The sequence below is a fragment of the Anguilla rostrata genome, chromosome 1 (genome assembly GCF_018555375.3).
Source record: "Anguilla rostrata isolate EN2019 chromosome 1, ASM1855537v3, whole genome shotgun sequence".
NCBI lineage: Eukaryota > Metazoa > Chordata > Actinopteri > Anguilliformes > Anguillidae > Anguilla > Anguilla rostrata.
In genome coordinates, this window is record NC_057933.1 from 62,895,369 (window position 1) to 62,909,782 (window position 14,414).

The window sequence follows — 14,414 nt, forward strand, 5'->3', positions numbered from 1 at the left end:
CAATGTTAGGTTCTTAAACCAGAACTTTTTTTCTTTTATTCATCCCAGGTTGTTACATGAGCTATTGTGTGTCATTGCAAATTGTCAGTTCGTGCCAAAAAATTCTTTTTTTCTTTTTTTTTGTATTTATTGTCTGACAAACCTTCCAAACAGCCTCTGTCATACACAATTTACAGTGGGAAAAAAGGATTGTCTTTTGAAACATTGCTCATGTTTGTATTGCTTTCATTTTGAATAGTAGAAACAAACAAATGAATTGTCTGCTAATGACAATCATTGATCTCTTGTGCAAGATAATGTTCAGTGTAAAATCAACTCTACCAGAGTACTTTTAACTCTAATAGAGTAAATATTGCCATGACTGGACTCTGTTAGAGTTGATTGATCATTGCTAGAGCTGATTTAACACTAGTAATTTTTCTGGACTTTGTGATTCTGTAAGACTAACTATATTCACATATTGTAAATTTCCTCATCACCATTTTTCACAAAATGTACTGACTAAAAAAAAAAGTAAAAGCTCAGCTACAGTGCCGTTGTTTTTTGCTTCAGTTTGCTTCCCAGCTGAACTTCTTATACTACCCAACAGTCCATATAATCAGGTATATTTTATGCCCCTTGAATCTGTGATTGACAGTTGATGGTCCAATCATCACATGCTCACTATAAAATGGCCGTATTACATTGACCAGTCCAACCATAAGTCTTCCTAAAATTATTCACAGACACTGCTAAAAGACTGAAAAATGAAAGAGGCCCCCTGCAGTTTTCAGTCAACGTTCTCAATAAACCTGGGGAAAGTACAATGGTGCCACCTTGTGGCCATTAGGAAGAAATTACATTGATTCAGTACTGATTAATAGAAGATTTTTGAGCCCTGTAGTTATCAGTGCTGTTTTACTGCCAATGTGAATTGGAAGTCTAACCTTTTTAGACACTATTTGTCATTTAATCTCCATTTCCACTAACATGTCATCATAATGTAGTCCAGTTCAGTGATTTTAAAACATTGCCTACTTTGGAATAGCAAGTTATTATAGTAATGATTTCCATGAGTTGGGGGTTTTAACAAAAATATTTGGACCTCCCTTGACAGCTCCTTTGAATGCACAACCACAATGTCTAAAATAATGCATGTGAAGTGAGGTTGCTATTGCTTCTGCTGCATTGTTAAACATGTTGACTGCGTATCTCTGATTAGAGACAATATCTGAAAATAGGACTGTACCGTTGTTTGACTCTGACAACAAGCAGTGCATTTAACTGCACCAGAATTGCACTAGAGTGCCTGAATCTTTAATAGCCATTGTAATGAACAGACATACAGTACATTGCATAGGGAACGGGAGAAATATAACAATTCCAGCAATCTTCAGGTCAAAATCTATTAAATATGCATGTGCCATTGTGTTTCTGTGAATAAGGTGAATAAATTGTCAACAACTTGTGCAAATATCCAGCTACTGCATGTAAAAGGGTAGTGTGCAAAAGTGCATTTCCCTGGATATTTTAGAAGCTTGAAATAGAAACATATTTCTTGTTTCTAGATGCCATATTTTACCAAGTAATAAGAACCAAAGCATCTTGTCTTCTTCTTTATTTATTATTTGCAATTTAATAATAGTCACTCAACAAAATCAGTAAAAGTGGCTACACTAACACAACGGAATTACAGTTGCATATGCATTCCAGATTTATGCACACACCACACAGTATACCCACTCAGGTCAGTTGTACTAGGGCTTGCCTTACATTACATTTTTACATAACATTTTATTACAACAGTTATAGGAGCTAAAATGCTGGGACTAGGCCTCACTGAGGCATTTCTCATTTGGACTGAGGGTCTACTGGATGCTGGACTGAAATGCTGTTCTGGGATACATCCATATGGCAGGATCTCTCTGACCCCCTGCTTTACAATAATTTAGGTCCTTTTCACTGATTCTGAATCTCCATTGGCAAATGGGTTCTGCGCTGGCGGCTTACTGTTAAAAACTAAATCAAATAAATATAGAAATCTAACTTCAGAAGTGAGGGTTCAAAAAGGTCTGACGTTCACAGGATTCTGTCTGATTATAATAATAGCCTAGATTAGCCAGACCAGTTGCTCGACCAATTGCAGTAGGTATTTTTCATTACGCAAGGAACAAGTTGCTCACTAACACTACATCACTTGCAGTCAGTGCATGCCTGTTTCAGTTATTTCTGATACTAGATCTGCCAAAGAAAAAAAAACATTTCTTCACAAGAACAGGGCTCCCTTTCTTACAGCCATAATCCCAATGCAATACCCCTACCCTGTTCATGTGCCCCGAATGCATAATTTATAACCTCCCATACACTGCATTAATGCTGTGTTATGTATGAACCCAATGCGTGCAATATTGCGTATGGTAATGTACAATGATGGATGACCTCACCATGGGGTGTGTGATGTTAGAGTTTAGCTAGCTCCAGCTGGTCAGTCAGCACTGATCTATAGTATTTTGGATTTCCCATTTTCTCCCCAGATGTTTAAGTAACCTTTTAACATATAGCTTTATATAGCATGATAACCAGGCTGTATGAATGTACCTTGTACCAAGGTCCAACGTTAAACAAAACAGGTATGTGCAAAAAATATTCACACATGCAACCATGATTTTTTTATATATATATAGTGTGTCAACCAGAATTAAATATCCTTTGCAGGAGCTGTTGCATAACTCAAAACAAATGGCACCAAAGTTGAGAATTTTCATCATACCAACAAGAATGCTTACGATGCCATCTTTGGACCGATCTCTGAATGAACGGCCAACACAATGATAGTGCTGACAAATGCTTCAGAACACTGCCAAAAATAACTCCGCAGGAATTCCCTTATTCCCCAATGAGACCAGCCTGTGCTTGTTCGGCAAGCCAAGTGAAGAACGTGGTATTATTCATTTGATATTGTGACTTGCATTATACACTTTCAGGCACTCTTTATTACAGCTGTGAAAAGGGGGGAAAGGAACTGACTGGTGCATGTTGCTACTCAAGCATATTTAGGCTTTACTCCACTGTCTCCTCACTCCTCAACCTTCCCCTTCCCTCACCTCCTTCAGTCCTCACTACAGATAACATCAATTGATAGGTTGACATCTAGAACTCCATTGATATGGTGGAGTCCCCAAACACCTCAGTTAAGCGTCTCCATCTCCACAAATTGCCCCAATCCTCTCTCTATGCATTCTCTCATCTTACAAATGATGACATAACTCAGCTCCTGCAATCCCACGTCCAACTTCCTTCTTCCTGGATCTTGTCCTCCCACCACTCCTCTATTTAATTTCTCCTGGCATCTTCCCCATTTGTCTGCTCCATGGTGAGCTCATCCCTGTCCACTGGATGTGTCCCTGCAGTCCCCTACCAAGCTCGTCTCATCACCCTGCTCAAGAAACCCACTCAACTCCTCTGTCATCCAGTATGGTCATCTTTCTTTCTTTTTTAAAGTTATGAATAAGTTATGTTTTTTCATTACTTATGTTTGGACAGTGCTGTAAGAGCTCTACAAAAAGTAGAAGAAACAGAATGGCGAAATAAAAAAATATTCTAAGCACTTCAGAACGCTGTAAATCAGATTGATCTACAATACACCTCCCCTTTGAAGCGCTGTTTCCAGTCAGTATGAAAAAGGACTAAATTTATCCACTCCTGGGATGGACAGGAGAGTTGGACACAGAGATGTGGGAATTTCAGTTTTCAGTCTTTTATTTAGAGCGTGAGAAAGAACTGGTTTCCCAATATAAGAAAAAGAAAATAAAAAATCTTCTCATATTACTCTCACAGGACCGAGGTAAAAACAATAAATTAAAACAAAATAAATCAAAGTAAACAGATAACCTTTCAGCCAGGTCTTTCTTGTACTTGCTCACTCTCAGTGTGGTGTGAGTTCCTGGTCTCAGACGCCTACCAAGGAAAGAATCACACTTAAACCTGGACCGATTCGTAATGCAATCCAGGTGTGTGTGTACCTACTTAACCGGCAGGGGTAGTCCTCAGATTGCCAATTCCTATTGCCAAAACAAGCCCTGCCACAGAATCCCAAGAACACGTGAAAACGAAACATCACTCTACATAGATAGCACAGTGATGTTTAGTAATGTTCTTGCATTGAACTGGGTTTCACGATAATCATTTAAAGACAACTGCAAGCTTAGGTGTGACGAGACCTGTTCCAAATTGAACCTGTTGAAGAGACTTCTGTAAGCTATCAGCACAAGTTTGACTCAAAAAGCATAACACACCAGTCAGATTTATCAAACATTTACTTAATAAAACAGCATCATCAGAAAACATCAAGCACTTATTAAACTTTTAGTCTGAAAAATGCAGCATAAATTTATTTATAAAACCAACTGGATCTACAAGGGAAGCTCAAATAGTTCATTACATAAATTAAATACAACAAACATACGAAAAACAAAATTACAAATAATTTTTTTTAGATCTTCAGTGTTCTTTTAAAATACATTTTCTGTTAGAAATAAAATGTACTAAATTTATTTATTTTTAAATCTACGGAAGAAACTTATTTCTTGGTATACTGGATACTTCAAAAAAAGGCCTATGCCAACTCACCCTGTTCATGAACAGCAAAACTGGCTCAGTTTAACAAACAAAAGTACATTTTCAAAGTGCTACATGATTGTCTGTTGTTTCAGTAAAAGTGCAACATATTGTTTTGAATTTTAAATTTTGCATAGTTTCATAAAGTGGGATGTATCAATAAAATAAATGAAAGGAAGCACATTTAAATCCAAACACTATTGTGTGACCAATACTGAAGGTCCTGACAGAAAGAAAAAAAAAAGTCTTACAAGGCACACAAGCTGCTCCTTAAGAATATGAAACCCAAGAGATTTGATTTGGACATATCAAGTATTTCTACTGCTACTACATTGCTACTACAATGGTAACTAACTTGGTGTATATACTTGTAATTAGGAATATTTTGACAATTATTTGGCAACTATTTGATCATTATTTGGACCAGTGCTGAAATAGTTGGGGGCAATACATTTCATTGGTGGAGGATGTAGAAAAATATTATTCACAAAATATTCACGAGAGTCTGACTATCTTAACAAAAGATATTGTTATTTCTTTTCCTGTTTACAAGTATGCATAAATGCAGATATTTTCACAATGAGACATTATTTAAAACTTGTATGGGACCAGGGTTTGATAATTGATTATTATTTGTTCAATCTAAATAGCCAATTGATCGATGTGCACAGAACTACCTGGCATTTATATCAAGAAACTTTCACTGGGGTATACTTTCACTTTAAAAATAATTTAAATTTATTAAATTTTACCAAATAACCAAACATTTCAAGCTCCGGTTTAACATACTATACTAACATAAAAGGGATATGCATATTAAATAGTCCCTATATACTTAGATCTTTCATCCTGTGAGTGCAAGGAAATAGTTGCCAAGTTCTATAAAAACATAAATCTGTTTTGATGACTCTGCCATCAAATGACAATTAATGACTTCAATTTACTTAATTACCATCTTAAATACTTTCTTTTTTAAAGAATTGTTTACAAATGATTGTACATAATAACAAGGTTAAAAATGTACACCTGAGAAAAAACAGGCCTGTGAACAAATATATATAGCAAAAAACTATTTTTCACAAACTCTCGTATCTTAAAATACTGCTGAAGAAGACCGGTGGGGCTACACAAATATATATAACACCGTTCAGAAGAGAAGGTCCCTTGTAGATTTTATATCATTGTATTGACAGCAAAAACCTTTTGATACGAGCATGCAATACAGTAATAAACAAATTAAGTTCAAATAGCTTTCACATTTTCTGCATTTGACCTTTAAGGAGCTTGCTACATTGAGTTGATCTATAATCTAATTTATTAAAATTGAATAGAGATAATGAATTGTTTACATTTAACAGTCAAAACTGTCAACAAGTCCAAATTATTGTTGTGGCCAATGATGATGGGACAATCCCATTCCATGTTACCAAAACCACTGCAAGAAAATTATGATGTATTGTACTCTACAATAAAAAGATAAAATATTAACGTACACAAAGTGTATTAATGCACCTTTGTGAGTTACTTTGGCTAACAGCATCAGCTAAATGACAAAACTGTAAATTGTATAGTAAGTGCAGGACAAAAAATAATTTTTGGGATATGAGATATTTTGACTGATCCCCATGCCTCAGCCCCTCCCTATGCCAGGTTTCCCACTGGAGACATCTTGTCTCTCGGCCACAGAGACTCCCCTGTGATATTTCCATGGCTTGGCTGTGCTCGGTGAAGTGTCACAGGGCTGCACCCTGCTCTCTAGAGACGCGGCTGTGGGTCTGTATGTGCATTCACATGACCCCCCCCATGGTCAGGTCCTGGAACGGTCTGCTCTCATCTGGGTGCCGGTGCAGGGGCCGTCCTGGCTGAGGAAGGCCCATACCACCGATGGATTCAGGCTGAGTCTGGGTCACGACCCCACCGCTGCCATTCTGAAACTGAACAAAAAGGAGGCTGTCACAGACGTGTCAAAGTGAACTGGGACAAGCGGAGGAAGCAAAGGGCCCATGTGCTTACATGTGACAGGAAAGGCTGGTGCCCCAGAGCGCAGGGTGTGAGCAGCTTAGGGTTCACCTGCTGCTCACGTCCCAGGCCAAATGTCTCAGGCAGGCCCTGGTTCACGGGCAGGGCAGTGGGATGGCACAGGGGGGTGGTGTTGCCGTCCTGCAGGATGGTGGCACAGTGCCGCTCCCCTGTGGCTCCGGGCTGTAAGCCCTCCAGCAGATCCTCCAGGTTCTGGGGTGTGAAGCTGCCAGCCCGTCCAGCCGCAAGCCCTTCAGTGTAAGGGGAGAAGGCCTGGTCGCAGGCGATGGACATGGCGTTCAGCTGTTTCTGGTAGGGTGGGTCCAGGGTGGAGGCCTCCTGAACGAGGCACCCGTACTGTGGGAGGCTCCAATCTGCGCAGAACGGGGGAGGTAATGGGTGACCATTTGTGGCTGGCATGGCGACAGGCTGCTTCAGAGATGGGCATTTCCCGTTGACTTGCATGTGCTTCATCTTGTGACACAACTGCTGCTGTTGTTCCGGAAGTGATGACCGTAGCAGATATTCCTGTTGCTCTGGGAGCTGCTTTAGCGGTAACTCTTGATGTTTGTGTGAAAGTTGTGGCTGTGCCAGGTCATGTGATGATTGCTGCTGTAGATCTAGGTGCTGCTGTAGCTGCTCCTGTAGCTGGTTCTGTAGCACCAATGGCTGCTCTTGTCCCAGACTCTGATGTTGTGAATGCATCTGTGCCTGCAAATGTTGCTGTGGGGCGGTTTGCTGTTTATATGTCTGTGTAGGCGGATGCTGTTGCATAATCTGTTGCTGTGGAATCTGTTGCTGTACAAGTGTATGTTGTTGTGGAATTGGTTGCCATGGAGGTGTCTGCATATGTAAATTTTGCTGTGGAATCGGTTGGTGGGTATACCCATGTATATGTAAATGCTGTTGCAAAACTAGTTGCTGTGTCTCTCCATGTGAATGTTTCTGTGGAATTATTTCCTGCATATGAGGATGCTGTGGTAGAATGAGTTGCTGTGTCTGTGGATGTGTATGTTGCTGTGAAATTAGTTGCTGTGTCTGTGGATGTGTATGTTGCTGTGAAATTAGTTGCTGTGTCTTTGGATGTTGTTGTGAAATTATTTGCTGTGTCTGTGGATGTTGTTGTGAAATTAGTTGCTGTGTCTGTGTATGCTGTGAAATTAGTTGCTGTGTCTGTGGATGTTGTTGTGAAATTAGTTTCCGTGTCTGTGGATGCTGCTGTGAAATTACTTGCTGTGTCTGTGGATGTTGTGAAATTACTTGCTGTGTCTGTGGATGTTGCTGTGAAATTACTTGCTGTGTCTGTGGATATTGTTGTGAAATTAGTTGCTGTGTCTGTGCATGTTGTTGTGAAATTAGTTGCTGTGTCTGTGGATGTTGTTGTGAAATTAGTTGCTGTGTCTGTGGATGTTGCTGCGAAATTAGTTGCTGTGTCTGTGGATGTTGTTGTGAAATTATTTGCTGTGTCTGTGGATGTTGCTGTGAAATTAGTTGCTGTGTCTGTGGATGTTGTTGTGAAAATAGTTGCTGTGTCTGTGGATGTTGCTGTGAACTGAGTTGCTGTGTCCGTGGATGTTTTTGTGAAATGAGTTGCTCTGTCTGTGCATGTGGATTTTGCTGTGAAATTAGTTGCTGTGTCTGTGGATGTTGCTGTGAACTGAGTTGCTGTGTCCGTGGATGTTTTTGTGAAATTAGTTGCTGTGTCTGTGGATGTTGTTGTGAAATGAGTTGCTCTGTCTGTGCATGTGGATTTTGCTCTGAAATTAGTTGCTGTGTCTGTGGAGGTTGTTGTGAAATGAGTTGCTCTGTCTGTGCATGTGGATGTTGCTGTGGAATCGGTTGGTGAGGATGTGCCTGTGTGTGTAAATACTGCTGAGGAAACGTTTGTTGTGGATGCATCTGTGTGTGTAGGTGTTGCTGCAGAACTGGCTTTTCTTGCTGTGGCTGCAGCAGTGGTTGCTCATGCTGTAGATGTGGAACTAAGTGCGGCTGTTGGGACTGTGGAGCACAGCTGGAGTCCTGCCCTGACAGCTTCCTTTCAGTGCTGTTTGAAAAGATACAGTCCGATGTCTTCAGTGATTCCTGCACATACGACAAGATCTCATCTGCTACATCCATGATGTCACCCTGTTCATCCAACCTGATTTGCAGAAACTCCTCATCCTTCTGAATGAGCTCCAGGTCTTCTCTGCTTATCCCCAGACCTTTCATGAAGTTCAACAGGTCACCGTTTTTTTCCTCCTCTGAGCCGCTGATAGGTTTCTGCTTGAAAATGCCGTTTTCAGACAAAGACAAAATGTCATCCTGCCAGTCACCAGATAAAATCTGGTCTTCTCCAGAGTCTGCCAGCGCACTATGCTGGAAGGAGACGGGGTTCTGGGCAGGGACGCAAACATAGGCAGACTCGTCCTGTTTTAACATCGCCCCCAGGAGTGAGTCTGGGTCCAGTGACCTTGTGCCATTGCTCTGACTGGAGTCTCCCTCCATAAGCAATCCATTAGTGTCATACAGGACGGCTTCTCCTGTAGTGAAACCGAAAGGCAACTTGAGGTTCCTTTTACTGAGGTTCTCCTCTCCTTCTTCATCCCTGAAAGGGAGAAATGGCGTTAGATTGGTGAGGTAACAAAAGCTAACCTGAATAGAACTGTGCCAGAGATACTAGAAAGTTACTTGTGAGCCTCACCAAAATGGTCAGCAGTTTCTACAAACCACATTTCCACAGTCTTAATTCCCACAACACCATCCAAGTACAAGCATATAACCACAACATAAAATGTGAGATACACCCTACAACAAACATTGCAGTGCATTGGGTTTGCAGCACATGGACTTGAGAATGGCGCATATCAATAGAAAGCTTTCTCAGGCTATGAGGGAAGATGAGTGTTACGCTTCCACTCTTCCAGTTCCATCAGATCTAATTTGAAGTAATTTGAAGGCTTTAAGTGAGCGTACGTGATGACACACTGCGAGGCGATGATGCACTCGGGCTTGCCGTTCTTGTAGACGAGCCTGGCGTTGGCCTGCACCCACACCCAACCGCTCTGCTTGGTGAGAAGCCTGAACACCGTCATGCCACTCTCACCAGTTTTCATCACTGAGGAGGGAAACACAGGCCCGTTACAAACACAGGTGACCCGTTTGACAAATGCAAGCCCTGGTCCTGATCATGGATTTCCACAGGGTTACCCAGACACTAATGTCATATTAGGGCATTTAATCTAAAGTAATCACTCTCCCCCCCAGTCTGGCTCTGAGGGAGTGTGTGTGTTAAGGGAGATGAGGAAAATCTGTTTATAAAAGCCTGTTGCTGGACAATGACGTGATTTTTATGTTTTTTTTGTTTTTTTTTAACCTGACATGAATTATTTTTTTTGTTTTTTTTGTTTAAGAGTCATTTTAAAGCAGTACACAACCATGCATATATTGTACAATAACTGGGTCTGCATACACCTGTGGTTATGGGTTATGAAAATCTCACAATGAGCGTGGCAGTGATGTCAAACAGGCCGGTATGCAAGGGCACTGAAGTCATTCGTATACAGACACATATACAACAGAAGTGCATTAGGGACCATCACACATACTGCGTATGTGGTTCTCTGCGCAATGCAGCATGTCTGCTGCATGGATGAACTGATAGCCTGTCCCACGATAGCAGAGCTCCGCCTCTGTGTAGCCCAGCACTGTCTTCCCTCTGTAGAGACAAACCAGAGGATGAGAAAAACTGTGTCTGAAGTAAACTCATTTAGACACAAAAACAGAATTTTTTTTTTACACATGCCTGATGCAAAGAAGGCAGAAGGTTCATTGAGAGTCCTTTATAAGTATCTTCCATAGAATTACAACTTTACATTACAGCATTAGCAACCTATCCAGAGCGATTACACAATTTTACATAGCACTTTACATTGATCCATTTATACAGCTGATATATACTGAAGCAATCGTAGTACCTGCTCAAGGTACACGGCAGTGTCTACCGGATTCGACTAGACCTTTCTTACAAGCGCATTCCTACCATGCCACACTGTCTAGACAGCTCAACCCTCACCCTATAAATGTGTTTCTAACCGAAAAGGTCAACTCTGCTCCATACAGGCTTGTCTGGTAGGATCTTCTTCATGCATGCTTGCCAAGATGACACTCCCTGTACACATGCCTTTGCTAGGGACAGGGCAGGCCACATGCCCTGCACATGCCCTGTGTGCGTGTGTGTGTATGCTTGTGAGTGTGCGTGTGTATGCGTGTGAGTGTGTGTGTGTGTGCGTGTGAGTGAGTGTGTGTGTGTGTATGCGTGTGAGTGTGTGTGTGTGTGTGTGTATGCTTGTGAGTGTGCGTGTGCATGCATGTGAGTGTGTGTGTGTTTGTATGCGCGTGAGTGTGTGTGTGTGTGTGTGTGTATGCTTGTGAATATGCGTGTGTATGCATGTGAGTGTGCATGTGTGTGTGTGCGTTTGTATGCATGTGAGTGAGTGTGTGTGTGTATGCATGTGAGTGTGTGTGGGTGTGTGTGTGTGTGCGTGTGTGTGTTACTCACTTGTCATCGCAGGCAGTAGGAGTGAAGTCCAGCTTGTGCTTGGTTCTGAACATGAAGCTCTTGGTTCGGATCTCCAGTATGGAGGGAGGCTGCAGAGGGCTGACTATGGCAAACAGGGCCAGCGGGGGCGGAGCCGGCAGCCCATCCTTCATCCTCTGGTTCTGGGCGTGCAAGAACTTCAGACGGCCCTGAAAGTTCATGGCCTGCAGAAGCGCAGCCATTAAAGTGACTATGAGGAAACATCATAAAGGAAATGATGATACAGAAAAAAGCAACGTTAGTCAGGAGGAGACCTATGTTCACTGAGGAACCCATTAATTATGATGGGGACCCAGAGAGAAAAGTAATGGAAGGATGGACATTTCTTAATGTTTCCATTCAGACAATATGAATACAGAAGACCTTGGAGGAGTGCATATGCAGCAAAACAAACCCTCTGTCTTATTTCACTGTTCAGATGATTCAGAATGCCGCTGCCCGACTGATCTACAACCTCCCCAAATTCTCCCACGTCACTCCTCTGCTGCGATCACTTCACTGGCTACCGGGCGCTGCCAGGATCCAATTCAAAGCCCTGACCCTTGCCTACACTGCTGCCAGGACAGGTAGCCCCCATCTACTTGCAGGACATGACTCAATTCTATGTGCCTGCTCGACCACTCCGCTCTGCGGCAGCAGGGCGCCTTGTAACCCCTCCCACCCGCCCAAAGGGATCACAGAGCTTCTCCACCCTAGCTCCCCAGTGGTGGAACGAACTCCCCGTCCCTCTCCGAACCTCCCCCTCACTACCCATCTTCCGCCGTGGCCTGAAGACTCATCTCTTCAGACTATACCTAGACTAACCACCACCACGCTGTATATTTCACTCTTTTATAATAAAAAAAAAAAAAAAAAAACCTTTTTCCTGTCACTTGCTACATGTTGCCCCATCCCTGCACTTCTTGGTAATTTGTATTTGTCCTAATACTGTAGCTTATTCTTCTGCCTAGTTGGCTTTGCAGATGTTAGGCCAGAATAGTGTTCATTGTTCTCGGCTAGAAATAGCTGTACAAAATAAGTATTGTACCTTACTGAACCCGTGTTCAGCAGTTGTCTACGACCATGAAATGCACTTTTTTTTGTACGTCGCTTCGGATAAAAGCGTCTGCCAAATGAATGTAATGTAATGTTTATAGAATATCTAGTCAATGTGATTGATTAAAAGGAAAAATAGCTAAATAGGAATCTAATAGCTTAAGCATTGTACTGAATAGTAAATACTGGATTTAAAATATTGCAGGTTTGGACATTAACCTCAGATACCCTGTCTGGGTTAGTGGAAACCAGTCAAATTCTTAAAAAAGGAACTGTAAAGTTGAAGTGTACACTAGAAATAATAATTTTCTTACAGAACAAAGGCATGTTTCCCTATTTCACTTCCATTTTTCATTCCTAGCACTCTGTCAGTGTGCTGTGCTTGTAAAACTGGCTTCCTGCAATTAAATCGCACAAATTACACTGATTTATATGCAAGCATGTAAAACATAATTTATTTCTTTTATCAATGTATTATAAATGATCTCTTTTTTTTGCAAACATGTAAATTCTGTATTATACATGTACATTTGAAACATTTCAGGTTTCACATCATATTTACATTTTAAATAAAGAAATGACTTCAATAAATGGAAAGCGCATTTTGTTAATAATGTTAATATTCCATGCCTCCCACGATGAAATGCTTGTTTCACACATTTTGTATGACTCATTGCAAAGTGATCTGAAGTGGCTGACACTTCATACGATACATGTAAACATGAATCATATTTTATTTTAAGCCAGGTGACATTTTCATCCATATTGGACACAGTCGTCAGCAACTAAGTTCACCACATTAAATGCAAAATATTACCAGCCTGATATTTTAATAAATAATTAATTAATTGAATTTATTTCACAGGTTTTCTTGTTGGCAGTACTCTAAAACAAGAAGACAAAAGTGTATTGCAGGATTTACGTCACTATAGCAGACTAGAAGAGGATATTAGAGAAGGCTAGGGATTTGCCATATTTTCACAGAAATACAGAAAATGTTATGAATAGAAGAATCTCAAGCAGAACTTCTTTCACTTCACTCTGGGTTTGCACGCAAAGCTACTGATGTGATCGCTTCCTGTTCAGGACAAGCAGTCCCTGACCTTTCCCTGAACCCAAAAGAGAGACAGAGGGCCCTGTGGGCGAACTTTAAAATCCCTCAGCCCTGCAGCACAACTGCTTAACCCCTCACTTTACAGTACGAGACCAGAAACATACTTCCTGCTCACACCAAGGCCAAAACGCAAGGCAAAATATTCTGTAAAACACATTAGTGGACTGCCATCCCATTCACTGCTGGATCTAGTAGTTCAAACAAAAGAGAAAATACATGAATCTTATGTCCAAAGGCTATCTGTTCTCACCACACAAACAATTCTATAAAATGTGACCACACACCGACGCACACAGACTAGGAATTAACGTACATTATTAATGTAGTAATAAGCCAGAGAGAGGCAGTCTTGTCAAATGTGATTCACCAAACAGTGAATGGCAAGGGTCTCTCGAACAGCACTAGATATTTCCAAATACTAGTGAATTTGGTAAATTCACTGTCTGTGTGTATCTGCTCCTTCACACAAAACTACTTACAAGAAATCCAGACGAGTTGTCCAGAAGACATCGTACCCTGCAGACAAAGTTGCGGTCCAAAAATGTGGAGTTTTCTGGTGGGAGCTGCTCTGGGCGGTAGCATGCTAACGGCAGCTGTGTGCTCCTTCCATCTGAAATAAAGAGCTGATCAGTTTACATAGCATACCTGAGGGCTTAACATGCAAGCCCAGTAAAACACACTGGGGAAAACGAATGGATTTGCAGACTGATGCTTTATCCCACCCAGAAAATGTGAATCAACAGGCAAGTGTTATTTATTATATAATAAAATAAATAAATAAATACTTCTATCTCAGATGATTCACAGTTTATGTCACAAGCTAGCTGGAATAGTAGTTTATTATCAAGCAAGTTTTACCCACTGTTCGAGCAGGAATAAGATGCTTAAATTTCACCTTACAGTAACAGCTGTTTCTCCTGCTAGATGTCAAAACTAATATCTGTTACTGTTAGCTACCAGTGAAAACAGACGGAATAACAACTTATCAGTGAAATCACATACAAGTTGTCCCAACTAACTGTATGAACTACTTGCTCTACACGACCCCTTTCACACACTCAGATGGGACTT

The 14,414-nt window shown here is 41.1% G+C and overlaps 1 protein-coding gene across 2 annotated transcripts in view; it reads right to left on the reverse strand.

The window, feature by feature from the left end:
- Positions 1–4,277: 4,277 nt before the first annotated feature.
- ahr1a (aryl hydrocarbon receptor 1a) overlaps positions 4,278–14,414 on the reverse strand; it is a 33,806-nt gene continuing 23,669 nt past the window's right edge. Inside the window, exons 6-11 of one of the 2 annotated variants that reach the window (XM_064348335.1) lie at positions 13,823–13,953; positions 11,156–11,358; positions 10,203–10,312; positions 9,571–9,712; positions 6,610–9,202; positions 4,278–6,530 (exon numbers count right to left, since the gene is read on the reverse strand). In XM_064348335.1, coding sequence (XP_064204405.1) covers positions 6,384–6,530; positions 6,610–9,202; positions 9,571–9,712; positions 10,203–10,312; positions 11,156–11,358; positions 13,823–13,953 — 3,326 coding nt within the window. In that variant the 3' untranslated portion in view covers positions 4,278–6,383. Of the gene's footprint in view, positions 6,531–6,609; positions 9,203–9,570; positions 9,713–10,202; positions 10,313–11,155; positions 11,359–13,822; positions 13,954–14,414 lie in introns of those variants that run through there. The other variant, XM_064348345.1, reaches the window with a different exon arrangement.